The sequence below is a fragment of the Falco peregrinus genome, chromosome 4, assembly GCF_023634155.1.
Source record: "Falco peregrinus isolate bFalPer1 chromosome 4, bFalPer1.pri, whole genome shotgun sequence".
Lineage (NCBI taxonomy): Eukaryota > Metazoa > Chordata > Aves > Falconiformes > Falconidae > Falco > Falco peregrinus.
Window position 1 is genome coordinate 49,306,056 of NC_073724.1, and position 17,310 is coordinate 49,323,365.

Below are 17,310 nucleotides of genomic sequence, written 5' to 3' on the forward strand. Positions count from 1 at the left end.
CATGCTTTACTGCACGTATCAAGCACCATTACTGTTCAATATCCAGATACTGGTTTTGAGCCGAGTTGCACCTATTTGAGACACAATAGCCCTGAAATTTCTTTGCTTCTGCAACGACAGCAGCATGTCCTCTATGACACTATTGTAGATACTGAGGCATAAGCTTTTCCCCTGCTAGAAAAGCATCTTGATGCCAGGCTCTTGTTAAGAAGTCTGTACATGTGACTGTCTAATTGTCTGCACGGTCTTCACACAGGTTTTATAGACTGGTCAGTACTAGTCCTATCAAAGAGCTGTCACTGAATTTGCTTATTGAGTCCCCAATTCCCACTTTCATCACTCCAATAATTAAGCCAAATCAGCAGGGCTCAGAGCAACTTGGGGAGGAGGGGGGCAGAAAGGAGTATGGCTATGCAACAGATGAGCGAAAAGAAAGAAGCACACACTTCCTAGGCCTCCACACAGCCTAATTAAAAACAATTTCAAAATGTATTCGTCTTATAAAAACTACATTTTATGATGGAAAAAATGTCTTTCAGAAAACTTTAGAAGGCATTTCTTCACACTGGAAATCATATTTAAGAAAAACTAAGAAAAAATTGCTTCAGGGAAAAAGAAACATTGATCAAACTTTTATAGCTGCAGTTTGCATTAATGAGAACATGATCTCTTATAATACAGCCAGAGATGATAAACAGCTGCAGTGCCAATATAGCACTTGTTAGTTCAGATACAGAATAAGGGCAGCCATAACTGGTGTACAGAATCTTTGTACTTCAACAATGGTGTGCTGCTCCTCCTAGCACAGGGACATGTTACCCACATAGACACAGCATTGTGCTTTGTTCCAATAGCTACGCACCACCGAGAACCAAGGGATACAGAAACGGACATTGTAAACACAGAAACAATGTAACCCTAGCTACTACTAGTGAGGCCCAAACAATGGTACTCCCTTCAGAAAAGCATACTATGTTCACAGCATCATATGCTGCTCTGATGCATATGTTGAAACAGGCCTAGAGAAATGCCGCTCAAATCAACGGAGTGTGAAGCGACACAGGAGACCAGACTATAAAGCAGCACTTCAATATACAAATGTACTTGAAATTTCATGTAAATAACTACAATGCCATATGATTTGGTCCATTAAGGTCTACAACCTCATCTAGCAACGACCAAGAGCTCTGGCTTAAACGGAAAAGCAAATCCCACAAGGCTATTGGACAATGCTCCATGCTGTACGTGGAAGTACGCATCTGCAGAATTCAACTTACACTGAGACAGAAAAGACACTTACTGAGTCCTAACATCTCAACTGCATTAACAATGAAATGCAGTGGGGTTTTTATTCTCATTTTGCATTGAAAAAGAAGGACAGAGAACTTATTCTTCACATGTTTTGCAAATAAAGTCATTTCTAAAATAAACATGCTGCTTAAGGACATGTCAGAATAGTTTTCATATACTTCTGCAACATTAAGTCTAGTTTTTCCTCACACTTTCACCTTGCCATTAACCTACCAAATTTATGGCTGGCAGGTAATTCCCAAGAAAACTCTTCTGTTAGCTTTCCACTTCAGCAGGACCAAGATATCACTTGCTCATTTCCTGTCAGGCAGCCTGCTGTGGGCTCAACAGCCCACAGGTTCTCTGCCATGGAGCCAAGAATCTGGAAGTCCAAATTCCAGCAACAGCCTCAAAGCTCAAGGCTTCTTGTGTCAGGTGGGGAGACAGGGAAGATGGCAGAGTTCCCTGAACTCCTGGTCAAGGCCTGGCAACCCTGGGACAGAAGATGGAGCGGAAACCCCATCTTTGGTGGGGACCTCCCCTGAAACAGGCAGATGCTCTATTTGAGAAAAGCCAAAATATGTGGAATTTCCTTTCAGAGGAAAGTATAAAGATATAAAAACATAGTTTTCATACTGAATCTCAGCAGCACAAGGGTTTTCTTAATATTGATACTTCCCACAGAAAGAAAATGCCATGTCTTGAGCAGCTTTAACTGTAACTCGTATCTTGCCAGGAGCAACTGTTTCCCAGCATGTAACTGATTACAGGAAGATTCATCAGGACTGTATCTGGATCTTGTTGCCATTCAAACAATACAGTAAATTAAAAAAGAAATTATTTACTGTGACATAAGCATCAAGAGTTTCATGGCTTGAACTGCTACTTCATGGTCCTTGTCCAGAGGCATGGACACAATTCGATCCTAATGGATGTAAAATGACAATAAAAAGATGTAACATGGTTTGTTCTCAATAAACACATATTTTTGCTACAGCTAGATCATCTACACTAGTAGAGCAGAGATTTACTTTTATTTCAGCAGCTATTTCCTAAGAGACATAAGGCAACTTGATTACTATCAAGTAGTTCCCCAGCCCCTGAAAATTAACAGCATGTTAATTTTTTAACTGAATTAATCATGCAGTAATATGATATTTTTTATAGATGTAATGTATGCGTTCACAGGAAATCAACTACAGTCTACAAATTAAAAATGACTGACAACTTGTTTCTAAAATGTTACTACTGGCACTTCAGTATGTTAGATGAAGGTAAGCCTCAAATTACAAACATTATATAACCAGTTTCTCCCATCAACAACTAAGTACGTGTACCTACATGTTACAGAAGCCAGTGTCTTGCTGGAAAGACAATTAGGACTTGAGTCATAACAGTGCTTCATGGAATAGCAGCAATATCCCTGATCTCCAGAACTCACACTACTGTAACTTGGTACACATGCAAACACCTCAGAAAACAATGGAAATTTTCCTGTTCTGTGTACCCAAGCACTTACACTCCTCAGTGTGGCCCACATCTTTAAGGTACATTAAACCTTTGGACTTGCTTGTTTTGGGACTAACAGTTTTCTCACTTAACATGTGTCTCCGAAACAGCATGGCCAACAGGACAAGGGAAGCGACTGTCCCCCTGTACTGGGCACTGGTGAGGCCGCACCTGGAATGTCGTGTTCAGGGTTGGGCCCCTCACTGCAAGGGGACGTGGAGGTGCTGGAGCGTGTCCAGAGAAGGGCAACGCAGCTGGTGGAGGGTCTGGAGCACGAGGCTTATGAGCAGTAGCTGAGGGAACTGGGGGTGTTTAGCCTGGAGAGGAGGAGGCTCAGGGGGGACCTTACTAGTAGCCCCCTACAGCTGCCTGAGAGGAGGCTGTGGGCAGGTGGGGGTCGGTCTCTTCTCCCAAATAGCTAGTGACCGGACAAGAGGAAACTGTCTCAGGGTATACCAGGGGCAGTTTAGATTGGATATTGGGAAAAACTTCTTCGCTGAAAGGGTGGTGAAGCATTGGAACAGGCTGCACAGGGAGGTGGTAGAATCACCATCCCTGGAGGTAATTAAAAAATGCATAGATGCAGTGCTTAGTGACATGGTTTAGTGATGGACTCTGCAGTTCTGGGTTAACGATTGGAACTGATGATTTCAAAGGCCTTTTCCAACCTAAATGATTCTATGATTCTATTATATCATTTCTAAATTTCTAGACCAATTTTACTTTGCACCTTCCTTTTTCTCACAACCCAGCTGCAAGCTGTGGAAGACCATGAATCCTGAGTTTGAATACTCAAGGGTAAAAGAGGGAGCATCTGAAACCCCCACTTCTGGGAAATGTATTGATGGTTATATGATTACATTTCCCACCACTGAGAAAGCATGATTTAAACTGTGAAAGATTCCAGATCAGTCCATGTTCTGTGTGTCACTGTTTGGGTTTCTTCTGTTTAGAGGGTTTTGGGTTGGTTTTTTTTTTTGATTGGGGGATGGAGTTTGCAATAATCGATTTATATAGCATCCTCCACACAGAGGGAAATTGCAGTACAGACTGGAGCTATTTCATCAGTCTCTGAATACCAGTCCTGCAGTTGGTTACACAGCTTACAGCAAGCAACCTTCTTTTAGAAAGAAAGATGTGGGACTACCATGTAACAGTTTAGAACAGGTTAATTTTAGATAGTCAAGTTTCAGTCTGAATAATTTATTCTTAAGATACCAATATTAATCTATTTCTTGTTCTTTGAGGATGTGCTACAGGTGTTTTTTAGTATTAGCAACTGCTTTGGTATACAGGTAAGCCCTGCACCTCTTGCAAAAAGAACATGATTACCACCACATGCAGGCACTGATTATGTACTGATTCAGAGGAACTGAAATACCACTAAAGCATCTTGAGCTTTCCTACTCAAATACTGAAAAGGTGCTGCCCCACTGGGATAAGAGTAGCTGACAAAACCATTAGCAAGGACAGGATTAAATAAAGGAAAGGGCTTACTTCCTCAATGAGTCAGGGTGCTGGAATATGATAAAGGCAGTGTACAGGGTCAGTGCGGTCACAGAATAAGCTCTCAAAACTACAGCATATCACCTGACTTGTTCAGAAAGGAGATAAGGGATCCTTCTTCAAGATTCATACTGACATGGTAGATCAACAGAGAGCCATTCCCACATCAGTGTGATACATGGTTAGCCAATCCGGTATCTACAAGGTTAACCCATTAACAGGAGCAGGAAAAAAAAAAAACCAGGGACCTTTAGAGTATGAAATTCTTTGTCATCTGCCAAAGACCCATAAAAAACATCTGGGCCATACCGGATGAACGGTGGAGATAACTGACCACAGTACATGCTAACACCATTTTGTGCACGAACTAAAGTGAAACAGAAAGTTCCATGGAAACAGAGGGAAACATCTCTGCAAAACTCCTTCATCCACTCAGTCAAACAGTTTCTGCAGTACTCTAAGCTCCTGTCAGTCAGGACAGTGGGGAGATACCTCTAATTAAAGCATCAGACCCTGTGTATACACCCATCCCAGACTTAACAAATAGCAAACAGTAATCTATTTACCTTGAATCTGCTAGTAAAGAGATCCATCCTGGAAACAAGTTCTTTTTGGCTATAAATTCCCTGCAGTCCCAGAAGACATTTCAACCGCACTTCAGCTTGCTACAAGACAAAGAGAAATCAGCTAACAGTATAAAACACGTATTTTTGATGTTATTCGCTATTGGCACTTATAATATGTAAATAAGAGTTCTTTGTGAGTGCCTATAGCAGACTACCCAAACACTGCCTCATCTTCTTTATTAGTGGTACCAGCCCCATTTTGTTTGTGTGCACATGCATCTCACACACACACAGAAGCAGCCTGCAGTCAGCCAAAGTTAAAGGTGACATCAAAGGTTGTGGTAGGATCCCTAGGAGTCAAAAGAAACTCTCACAGACCCTACAGCTAATAAAAGCAACAGAATGCAAAAGATTCAGGAATTGTGCTATTCACCTGGTAAATATACAAAGACAAGAGTACAGATGACCTACTTAATACAACCAGCACTCTTCCGTACATCACTTTGCTTGCTTCCTCTCAACATCTGATTCAGGGAATCGTTAAAACACTGACAAGAACTCCAAGAAATTCTGGATCATTTCCAGAGGAAGAGGTACACCTTTAGATAAGAACTCTAAATGGTAAGCGAGTGCCTACAGAGTTAAATTCTATGCCTTCTCCTTGTTTTACACTAGAATGCTGTATTTTAAGTGTTCTAAGAAGAAAAGGGTTGCTTTGAATTTGGCCTAATTAGTTAATTTAGGCAAAACATATTTATCATGCAAGGTGTTATTTCATATTATTAGTACTGCTGCTTCATAGATGACTCAAAAAAGGAGTCTTTTGCTTATCCAGCTTTTAAATTATCTCATTCATATTGCTACACCTTTCAAATGACAAAGCTTTAAATGGCACTAGGAAAATCATTTTGAGGATCTAACACAGAAAAATCACTGTGTTCTATAAACTTGCAAAGCTAAGGATACCAGCAGAGACGTTTAAATGAACTGCAGGCTTTGAATCGGTCTCTTCATATTTCTTCCTTAATTCCTCTTGCTAACAATAGCAGTAAGAATAATCAAGGAAACCCAAGAAAGGAGACCACCTACACACAGCCTATCCATTACTACAAGTTCCTGTTCAACTGCTTAAATGGAAAGCAAAGGGTGATAACCAGGAACAGGCTTTGACCAACAGATAGCTTTTTGCTAGAAATACAAAGTTAAAGATCAACAGGTAACAATGAGTACTGCTCTCTAATCTGCCCATGACACACCAGTAGTACATACTCTACATTGTACTTGAAAATTAAAGGCCTTGTCTGAGAAGGAGACTGTTGCCTGCATCTGCTGCTTCCTAAAGCCACTCGTGGCTCCACAGCACAGAACTCACTCACAAATGGCCCCAGCTTGCTACCCATCACTGCACACTGGCACAGACTCAGTTCAGCCAATGCACTGCCATCTTTGCTTCAGCTGCCCTCAGTATTCTAGCACAAGGCTTTGCTTGTGAATAGGGACTGCATTTGTGCTTGGGGAAAAGGAAAAAAAAAGGAAAAAAGTTAGTGATGTTTTTTTGGATGGTCATATAGCCCTTAGCACACAGCTAGTAGTGTCATTTCCATTTGTCAGTCAGGTGGCATTCAAGCATAGGTCTGGTGATAAAGTTTAATATGTTAAACTGCACCACCTGCCTCCAAAGGTGTCCCGTTCTCACCCAAAAGCTCTCAGTCATTACCCTACATGTTTGCTTATTTCAAGAGTTGAAAAAATTAACTTTACTGACTATGAACAAATTACTTCTACTATGACTAATTCTGCTGTTTTCCTGTGTTTTCAGTTGCATTTTCTCCTTCTCAGTCACCTCTCCTTTTCTAGATTCGTCACTCCTCATAGCTTCTTGATCATTCAAAACTACTTCACATCCTTCTAAAACTATCTCTCTACTTCAGCTCCTTTCAACAGTAACATAGGCTAGTACGAACATCCAGCCATCAACTCCCCTCACCAGAACTACTAACACCTGCCTGTTTGGTCTTTCAAAGCTGTGAGAGCGAAGGGGAGCAAGCACATTTTCAGAACACTGAACACACGCTGTCCCTCAGCTGTATCATAGCATATTTCAACCCTAACTTGCAAACAGACTGGCAAAAAACATCAGTAAGATGGTGGGCAGCTCTAGTGACTTCAAAGAACTCTGCATGGGCTCCAGCACCACTTAGACATTTTCAGTTATGAGACTACAGCCTCACCATTATCACAGAGGTGGGGCCATTCAATAAGCCTTACAAATACAGGCTGGGACTGGGATGGTTTGATGGGGTCATTGGGTCATTTTTTTCTCCTCACCCCACCCCAGATAATAAACTGGGAAAACTAGGTCTACTTCTGAATTACTCCTGAAGAACAAAGACAATTCAACTTACCTGCCCTGTTGAGGTAAAACAATTCAAAAAACTGCCCTCCCCCCAAAAAAACTTGGTACATACGCACAGAGATGACCTATGGAACAGAAACCCACTATACTAACATGACCATTTGAAGAAAGAAGTATTTCAGAAGTAGCCGCAACGGGACCAGTTTCTATAGCCATGCTGAACACGAGGCAAAACTAAAAACCCTTTCAATTTCCTGAAATTTCCCAGGAGGATCACATGGTCAGGACACAGAAGTTCATTTTAGTGCAAGTTCCTGTTTCCACAGGATTTCTTTGGGTGTTTATCAGTCTAGTGAGAAAACCTCAACAACCTGCCTGAAGTTCCAGACAAAGCTAGTCTAACATGGTAGGAGGTCCCAAGTGTGTATCTCCACTGTCTTTGCCTTCCTGTCTCCTTTTACTTTCCCTATCCTTATTCTTCATTGTCTTTATTTTTCTGGCCTTTAACTCTGAACTTTTTACACAGCACTTCCCTTCAACACCTGCTGCTCAGATCAGCACTGTTTGACTAGATCTGGATGTTGATTTACTAGCTATATATTCCCTTGGTAGAACACTAGCGCCTTTGAGCACAAGTTAGGTGCCTAGGTTTCACAAATGCACCGACAGGGGACTCTGCTTACATAGGACATTGTTCAACTGCACACAGCTGTCAGACTTAGTATCAACTGTTGTTTGGTCTACAAACATAAGTTGAATTATTTCTAGCAGGTGAACATAAACTACTCGAAAATGTGTCTGTTCCACAACTCTTACTGGGCCAAAGAGAGATCCTCATATGCAATTTTGAGCATATTACCACTGAATCTGCAGCATCTTCTTGCACCTAGGATACAGCCTTTCACATAAAAACATAATGTTTCATATCAAGGTATAATGGAAAAATGGTATCTCATGGGAAAGAAAGAATGATTATATTCAAATAAAAGACTGTGAAGACAAAATGTTAATTTTATACTTACTTCCCCCTTGCCTCTCCACTTTAAAGCCTCCAGACTGACTGAACTTAATCTCTGTTTACAGCACTGCAGAGGATCCTGGCCAGGTTTTCCCCCACTGTTAGAATACTTTTGTGGTCGTTCCACTCTGGGGCCTAAATGATTTGGCAAACTTCTCCACGTTATATTCTAAAAGAAAATTGGCTCTGGGAGATATCATTTTCTTGCCACCCACCCCCAAAAAGATGGGATGGAAACGCTTATTAAGGAGGAGTAGTGGGAAATAACATGCAGATGTATATAAAAGCACTGCTGCCCCTGCTGCTGCCAAAAATGCGCTGCTCTCATTTTGGAATCAGGCAATTTAACAGTGGCTGCAAATCACAAAGCACAGCCGGGACTGCAACCACCAGTAGTGGCACACTACCAGGTCTTGGTCAAATATGAAATGTGGAAGACTTTTCACTTTATCTCACTCTGTTTGCATCTGCATTGCTTTCAAATAATAAGCTTTAGAAAAACAACCATTTCCAGTTCCCAATAAATGACACTGGATGAGCTATATGCATTAATCTGAGACACCAGCTGTTAATTTTCACCGTACAGCACTGGGAATGAAGACACATCATCTTCAAAAATGACTTTTTCTTTGGCAAGTTCTCCCAACTGAACATATACAAAAAAGATATTTTGATCAGATAAATTTTATGCAGGAAAAGACGACAGTTTTTGATAGATTTGTTGTTCTAAAAATCTAAATACTACCTTCACAGCAACGGCACGATGCAGGGAAGAGGCTTTGTGCTCCCCCTCCTGGCTTTGTGGTTAAACTACAATTTTATTCACAGAACACAAATGTAACCTAAAGCTGACAAAATCGAGGATGTTTCAAAATTTATACCGAAGCTATATACCCCTGCAGAGTGGCGTGCAGAATTACAGCGTGCCAATTTTGTTAATCAGCCATTCATGATAAATATTCCTATCCCTTTAAAATCTCTTACACATTTTAGAAGCATGAGAAAAAGCGAATTTTTGAGTTACTTTTTTCTTTTGGCTTTTTGTTATTGTTGTTGTTGTTTGGTGGGTGGGGGGTGTTTGTTTGTTTTTAAATGTGCCTCTACTCAAGAAGAAAAAACAAACCTCCCATAAGGAAAAGGAGAATAACCTTTGGAAAATGACTAGACTTCTGTAAATATTTTCTGTATCAGTGTAATTCCAAATGAGAAGTGCAATATTAAAGACTAATTTTACTATAGACAAAATTTGTTCATTTTTATAAAATGAAACAAAATTTTAAATGTAGCCATCAAATCTAAAAGCAGAATTTTACTCAACATTTAACGCTGCATGTGCTCAAAGTGTATAGGCCATTTTGCAATTTAGTAATAGTTCCCAATTCAGTAACATATAAAAATAACTGCACACACAGGAACACACTGCTAACAGAACTGGAAAAAATGTTCTGCTATTTAGTGCTGCAATGGCTTTAAAAATAAAACCTGAAATGGGGAAGAAAGTAAATTCTTTTTTGTAACACCACAGTCTTAAATATCTACTCTCAAGAATTTAAACATTAGGATTCTTTAAAAAAATATTCAAAAATTTCCACCTACTGCCCCCAGTAAGGAAAAAAAACAAACCAACTCTACCTTGTCATACAGCATCCACCCCATGTATTTTAAGTAGCTATCATTTAGAAAAGCATCTGGGTATGTTTTAATCCAGCTGCCAATTTCTTCAATACAAGTTGCTCGGATCTCGGGGATCACATCACTGTGGAATTATAAAATTGTGATATTAATATATTTTAAAAGCCTAATATATACTAATTACATTATTTGCAATATTTTTATTTTCTTGAATTTCAGAAATATGTATAATCCAAAAATATTACAAGTATCTTCATATTCATGTCCTAAGTTAGTCTTCAACAGACAGTTAGGCCACTTTTAGCTACAAATGTTTCATGCAATAATTACTTGTAATTCTGGGTATCTTCTCAATCACAAAGGCACTGCTCTATAGCCAGCAAAAAGAACTTAAGAAAGGTCCTTTTGTAAGTCCAAATTGTTTAAAATAATCAAACTGCTACACCTTTCTTGACATCATTAGTGCGTTTAGGATGTTTACCTTGATTCAGGTATCTGTTACCTCAACAATTTGAGCAAGAGTTTCTTGGGCATGCAGATACACACCACAGCTTTATTTTTATTCTTACCGGTAACGGTTTAGAAATGTCCTTTTGAAAATAGCATTCATCATGTTCTGTATCTCTAGAAGCTTATGCTCATACTGAAATACAAAGAGAACTGAACATTAACATTGGTTCCACAATTCATTACACAAAAAATTTGCATCAGTACTCACAATACTACTGTGGTGCAAATTGCTAGCATTTACACATGGCACCAACATACAAGCGGTCTGTAATGACATTTTTGATGAAAGGTTTACCAGATACCAACTGCTAACTTGGATAACAAGGTACTTGTTTGACATAGTAAGTCTTGATCTATCAATACACAGAAACATACAGAACAACTATTAAATAATCTTCACATATAGGTCAGGTCCAAATTCTCTTTTTATGCACTTAAACAGACATGGAAGAAAGGCATACAAGGGAATTTTCAAAATGCACCTATTCCACAATGAGCATGTATTTTAACCAAGCCCTGAAAATCTAGTTAGGAACTTCTGCAAACCCAAGTCACTTACTAAAAACATTCTCTCATCAACATCATCAGGAAGGGTGACCAGTTTGGGTTTTTCCCCCAAGCACACATTTCCTCTGTCCTTCCCGTAAGATCAGCCTTACAATAATACTAAAAAACCCTGTCTCATCCAAACACGGCCTTCCACAAAAAAAGGGGTTGTTTCTAAGAGAGTCCATGGGCATCCAAAGCTCAGAACAGAGATAACCGATTCTAAGGTCAAGAGAAGGATGTCCTGGTTTCAGGTGGGAAAGAGTTCATTTTCTTCCTGATAACTGGTACAGTGCTGTGGTTTGGATTTAGTATGGCAATAGTGTTGGTAACACACTGATGGTTTAGTTGTTGCTAAGTAGTGCTTACTCTAAATCAAGGACTTTTCAAGTTTCCCGTGCTCTGCCAGTGAGGAGGGGCACAAGAAGCCAGAAGGGAGCAGAGCCAGGACAGCTGACCTGAACTAGCCAAAGGGATATTCCATCCCATAGAATGTCACGCTCAGTATATACACTGGTGGAGTTGGCTGGGAAGCACTGATCACTGCTCGAGGACTGGCTGAGCATCAGTCAGTGGGTAGTAAGCAACTGTGTTGTGCATCACTTGTCTTTCTTGGGTTTTATTTCTGTCTCTCTCTTTTTGTTGTCTCCTTTTTCATTACAATTATTATTATTATTATTATTATTTTTATTTCAAACTGTTCTTATCTCAAGCCATGAGTTTTACCTTCCTTCCAAGTCTCCTCCCACCACAGGGTCGGAGGCAGGGTGTATGATGAGCAAGCAGCTGCGTGGTACTTACTTGCTAGCTGGGGTTAAACCACAACAAGTGTGACTATGCTTGGATGTTCATGCATAGTCACCTCCACCCTCAAGCCAGAATTATTTCTTACATACATATATAGGCCTGTCTCTGTATGTTGATAAGAAGCTGTCTGGCTGAGCAGGGAAGAAATGACAGAAACTGAACAGCAAGAAAGATACAGGTCATACCTGAAGCTAGGAATATTTTTACAATGCATTACTTATCTGGAGATGACAGCTATCCTGGATCCTTTTGCATTCATTGAAATCCAGTTCTTGAACTAACATTTTGGCTTGTAATTTGTATAAACATATGCAAAGCTGCACTCCTACAACACTAGAGCTACCGATGAAACTACCTGTGAGTGTAAATCCATATTTGTGTAGAGGTCAAGGGCTAATGAAGCCAATTTAAAGCAGCAATTAGTAGGACAGACATCACACGTTAACAGTACATAGGGCAGATACTACCTTAGTCATTTCTGTACCACTTAATCTAGCCAGTCATAACTGCTCTGCACCATGCATTAGATAAACATATAAACCTCAAAGAACTGCAGCGACCCAAAAGCAAGCTGTCACTAATCCCTCTATTCCATCTTCATACATCTCCCATACAAGACACCTGCCTAACCTCTTTCCTTTTTTTCTCTAGCTGGTCAAGTCTGTAATTTGTTCTCTTGCCACTTATCCTCTTCTTCTCCACCTCATATAACCTTTGAGCATTGTGCTTGTTGACATCAAGGTTCAGATGTACACTAACAACCGCTGTCAGAAGCTTCATTGCTAAAAAGAAAACAAAGCCAACATATTTAGCTTAGCTGAGCAATATGAGCATAAATATATTCATCACTTTACCACAAAAAGGATATGGTTAGCCAAATCCAGTTTGTTATCCAAAATATGAACATTACTAGATTATAGTAATTTATTTCAAAATACAGTATTTATTTTAAAGGCAGAAAAGGAGCAAAAAAGGAAAATGCAGCGATACTACTGGTGATTTACAGCTTTTGGCCAGAGTTCTAGTCAGAGAAGTAATTTACTGGGCAACTCTTCTCAGTTTACGTACTTTGATTTTTCTGCAAAAGAATCTAGAGTTGTAGAACTGGTGATTTCCAGTGACAATAAAAAACAAAACAAAGAACACACACACCCCAACAAAAAAAAACCCCACACCATCCACAACAGTGAAGCTGGCCAATAAAAGCCTGGCAATCTTAATATTTTACTTGAAGTGGCAAAAATGCACATTCCTCTAAGGATCACTAGATGGTTTGCACAGATGTCAAGTGGGGGTTTTGAGCCTTCAAAGCAAACAGTGTACTTCAGAACAAGTTATATTTTAAGTGCTCTTTGTATGGCAAAGAACTTATTAGCTGGCTTTGGGGGGGGGGGCGGTGGGGAGGGAGGGGGGAATGTAGTAGCTTTAGTATCATCATGCTGCATGGAACAAAAATGTGTAACAAGCAATGTTCTTTCTAGCACAAATACCACAAGAGTAGCAGCTTTCCAAAGGAAGCTTTTTTAGGTGAAGCATTTAATGCAACTTCATCAGATTAATTAGTGGAGGGAGGAAAATAACAGAATATAAAATTGACCGTGAAAAATCAGTTACTGGAAAAAAAAAAAAAAGAATCTGAACGCAACAAAATTCTAAAGTTAGTCATGTCAGGCATTAAAGAAAACATAAAGGAAAAAAAAAATCATATCTATCCTATCTGAAGCATCCAAATTCCATTCAGATACACATAGGAACAAGTAATTTATATTACAGTAACATATATTAGGAGGAATGCACTGTCAATGCATAAAATAGCAAGTTCTCCAGTAAAGAGAGCTTTTCAATTTTGAGCAGTTTTGTTTGTACACATCAACAAAACTCACAATCTACAGCAGCTCTGTGAGTTACTTTACCTGCCAGAGTACTTGTGTGTCTAAACGCTCTGACCATGGAGTCCGCTAAGCCTGTAAGCAGTGAAATGACAGTGTCCATCAAGTAGCTATCATACAGGATGCTGCACTGGCACTGCTGGACAAACACTGCAATAAATTCACAGAAATTGGCCTTGAACTTCTTCCAATAGGGTCCTGTTCTGATCAGTGGGTAGTCTTCATTGTCCTGCACAGGAAAGAAAAGGCAAGAGAAAACACCCCAATTAGTTTTGTTTGTGCGCACCATTTACGTCTCTCTCACTGAATATCAGAGTTTTGCTGCCAGCTTCACCTCGGCCCACCCATAACTTTTTTCACGATTATTAATACGAAGTAGGGACACGCAGCTAGGTTACAAGCAAGCACAGAGACTAACTAGCTTCATTAGAGCTACCCCGTCATGCTAGCCCACATCTGAAAGCAACGTGTGTGAGGTAGCTGTGAATGGACAGGGGAGAGGGCATATGAAGCCTCAACATCATAAATAACTTTCACTTCCATCAATCATGAGCCCCTCCTGGACTCTTTTACTTCCTCACAGATAGCAGTGCTTCCCCACTTCCCTGTCCTTCCTGTTCCTGCAAGTGCATGGTAAAATCCAGGAGGAAACTGAAGGGACTGAAAGGTGAAAACAAACTGTGATGTGAGCAGGATGGGACCATTTTCCTCAGCAGCACTGCCAGTTTAAGGAGTTTATCAGGTTGCAGCTTAATGACAAATAGTGAGTCAGTCATTCACCTATACCACCAGCACCTGTGTCTGATAACCTCCACAGAAACAGTAAGTAGGCAATACCTTTGACATTATGCAAAAAGCAAGTTACAATAAAACCACGAGAATATTCACAGTACAGTTGATACTGCCAGCAAGAAAGCAGACAGATGGCAGTTCAAATGATTTCTCACACAAAACGGTGCACCTCATGTGAAGAGCGTACTAGGAAGACTTCATAGATGGCAACCTCAGGCAGCATGAACATTTATTTCATTCGCACCTCACAGATGCCAGCAATGGCTCTGAATATGAATTTGCATCTTGATGGTTTCCAGGTGTGAATGGCTTTGGGGAACTCCAAAACTTCACTCACTATGGAAAACTTCATCCCGAAGGCAGGCCACTACTCAGCTGTTGGTCATACACCTTCTCAGATGTATTCTACCATGCAGCTTCACACCCAGAATAACCTTGTGTACTTATAAAGCGCCCTTTATGCTCTCCTATTGTAACTTTGCCTCCAAAACACAGGACCCACTGCTCTCTTGAAATATAAATGCAAATACAGACTGGCCTCAGAGATGCCCACAACCTAAAGCACATTGGGAATATAGAATGTATTTCTGATTGTAAGAGTAATTTCAGAGCCTAACCATAGTAGCAAGTACTAAGACAGAAACATGAGTCCCCAGCAGGCCCTGTTTAATGCTCCTTGATCATGACAGAAACTATAGAAAGACAACCTACAGCTTCAGGAAATATGTACTTTATCACCACAGCTTACCCCTCAATCTGAAAAGCAGCACAAATACAGGAAGACATTTAAGAGCATTTCTACTGTCCACATTTATTACACTGGGATACTGTTTAATGGTATACTGTAAATATAGTAAAGCATACATAGGCACACCAGCACAACAGGCACACCACCTAAATTTAAGAACCTAACCTGGGATTCCCTTAGATTCCCTCCATAACAAGAGAAGCAACTCTGCTTCCAGAAACCAAGTCAGATAACACAAGGTTCTTCCAGAGAACTATTCAAATCACTCAGCTGAGGCTCCTGCTCTGACTCATCCTGCAAATGTTTCTTTCTTTCATAGAGTCTATGGAAAGAAAGTGAAGTGCCAACAAGGAGCCAAGACGAATTCCCCACAATGCTGCAAGTGTTGTATGGGAAGAAGCATTACAGAAAAGATGTTTCTGTTCTCAAAATATTCTCCCAATCAAAAATTTATATTTGCAAGAGAATGTTTTGATGAAAAAAGCCTTTGAACAAATCTGCCAAAACATCTGTGTGCAGACATGTGTGTGTGCACATATGCATGCAGGCACATGTGTGTGTAGAGCTCACTGGAAGGGATGGGAAATGAATTTGAGCACCACTGCAACTTGACATACATCAGTCTGTTCAAAATGCTGATGGCCCTTTGTCCTAGTTTCAGCTGGCGTAGTTAATTTTCTACTTAGTAGTTGGTACAGTGCTGTGTTTTGGATTTAGTATGGCAATAATGTTGGTAACACACTGATGGTTTAGTTGTTGCTAAGTAGTGCTTACACTAAATCAAGGACTTTTCAAGTTTCCCTTGATCTGACAGTGAGGAGGGGCACAAGAAGCTGGGAAGGAGCAGAGCCAGGACAGCTGACCTGAACTAGCCAAAGGAATATTCCATCCCATAGAATGTCACGCTCAGTATATACACTGATGAAGTTGGCTGGGAGTGGCTGATCACTGGTCAGGAACTGGCAGGGTATCAGTAACTGGGTGGTGAGCAACTGTTGTACATCACTTGAGGTTTTTTTCCTTCTTTTTTTTTCCCTTGGGTTTAATTCATCTCTCTCCCTCCCCCCCCTTTTCATTACACTTGTTGTTATTGTTATTGTTATTAATTATATTTTACTTTATTTTGATTATTAAATTTCTCTCATCTCCACCCACGAGTTGTACCTTTTTCCAGTCCTCCTCCCCATCCCACTGCAGGGAGGTGGGGACAGATTAAGCAAGCATCTGTGTGGTACCTAGTTGCTAGCTGGGGTTAAACCACAACACCCTTTGACATCAACAGCAAGAAACAGACACTTCAAAAGCATGAGTGTGGTCATCCAAACCAGAGCACTAAAACAGATCACATGAGGCAGACCTCAGAAGTGCATGATGAGCTCCATTCACTAATGCACAGTTTAAGATGACGAGTTCTGAGGTATTCACCTACCATGGAAATGGGAAATACAGCCACAGAAAATGCTATACTACAATCGCAGAGAACTACAAGAGTCCTACCATGTCCACCGGCCAAGTAACTGTCAGGATCCAAGGATAGGCCATGAATTTCTTATACTGCAACCCAGTTTCCTGTAACGCAGGAGACAAAAATTTAGAAGATTTTTGATGAAATAGCACAGTTAATTCGTAAAGACAAAAGCATCACAAATCATGCATCATATTTAAAAGGCTATTAAAACTTAAGACATTGTGTATACAGGTGGCTCATGCTCATACAATCCAATGCATTAAACAAAATCCAGTTCCTTCTCATCTCGGTATTTTTAATTTATAACTAATGATAGAAGAAAAACACACTTTTATATAAAATCTGAGTTTTCTTGCTACAAGAGACAGCTTGTTTTTAAAATCTATAAGCAAACATATACAAGGTATAATCCTCATTATTAATTCTAAGATACGGCTCCTCAGCTATTCTAAGTATATATCCCTTCCCAGCATTTAGTAACTGGATACTGTAAAACATCCAAACTCAAAAAAAAAAAACATTCCAAGCTTTTTGAATTATAGAGAAATGTTTTCAGCACTAGTGTGACTTGATTCAGAGATGTTTCCTCAACTCTGCAATTATTCCAAGACAAAAGGCATAAAATCAAACTTTCTTATTAGGATCAGTGAAGCACAACAAGTATTTCTATCCC

At 40.0% G+C, this 17,310-nt stretch overlaps 1 protein-coding gene across 7 annotated transcripts in view; it reads right to left on the bottom strand.

Annotated features, from left to right (window-relative positions):
- LOC101916494 (cohesin subunit SA-2-like) overlaps positions 1 to 17,310 on the bottom strand; it is a 67,004-nt gene that overhangs the window by 33,875 nt on the left and 15,819 nt on the right. For all 7 annotated transcript variants that reach the window (XR_008746744.1, XM_055801244.1, XM_055801242.1 and 4 more), the window contains 7 exons: positions 16,667 to 16,738; positions 13,654 to 13,858; positions 12,371 to 12,522; positions 10,447 to 10,520; positions 9,878 to 10,001; positions 4,872 to 4,970; positions 2,136 to 2,215 (listed from right to left, as the gene is read on the bottom strand). Coding sequence is in view for 6 of the 7 variants with exons in the window: in XM_055801244.1 (XP_055657219.1) it covers positions 2,136 to 2,215; positions 4,872 to 4,970; positions 9,878 to 10,001; positions 10,447 to 10,520; positions 12,371 to 12,522; positions 13,654 to 13,858; positions 16,667 to 16,738 (806 nt within the window). In the remaining variant the exon portion in view is untranslated. The remainder of the gene's footprint in view (positions 1 to 2,135; positions 2,216 to 4,871; positions 4,971 to 9,877; positions 10,002 to 10,446; positions 10,521 to 12,370; positions 12,523 to 13,653; positions 13,859 to 16,666; positions 16,739 to 17,310) is intronic.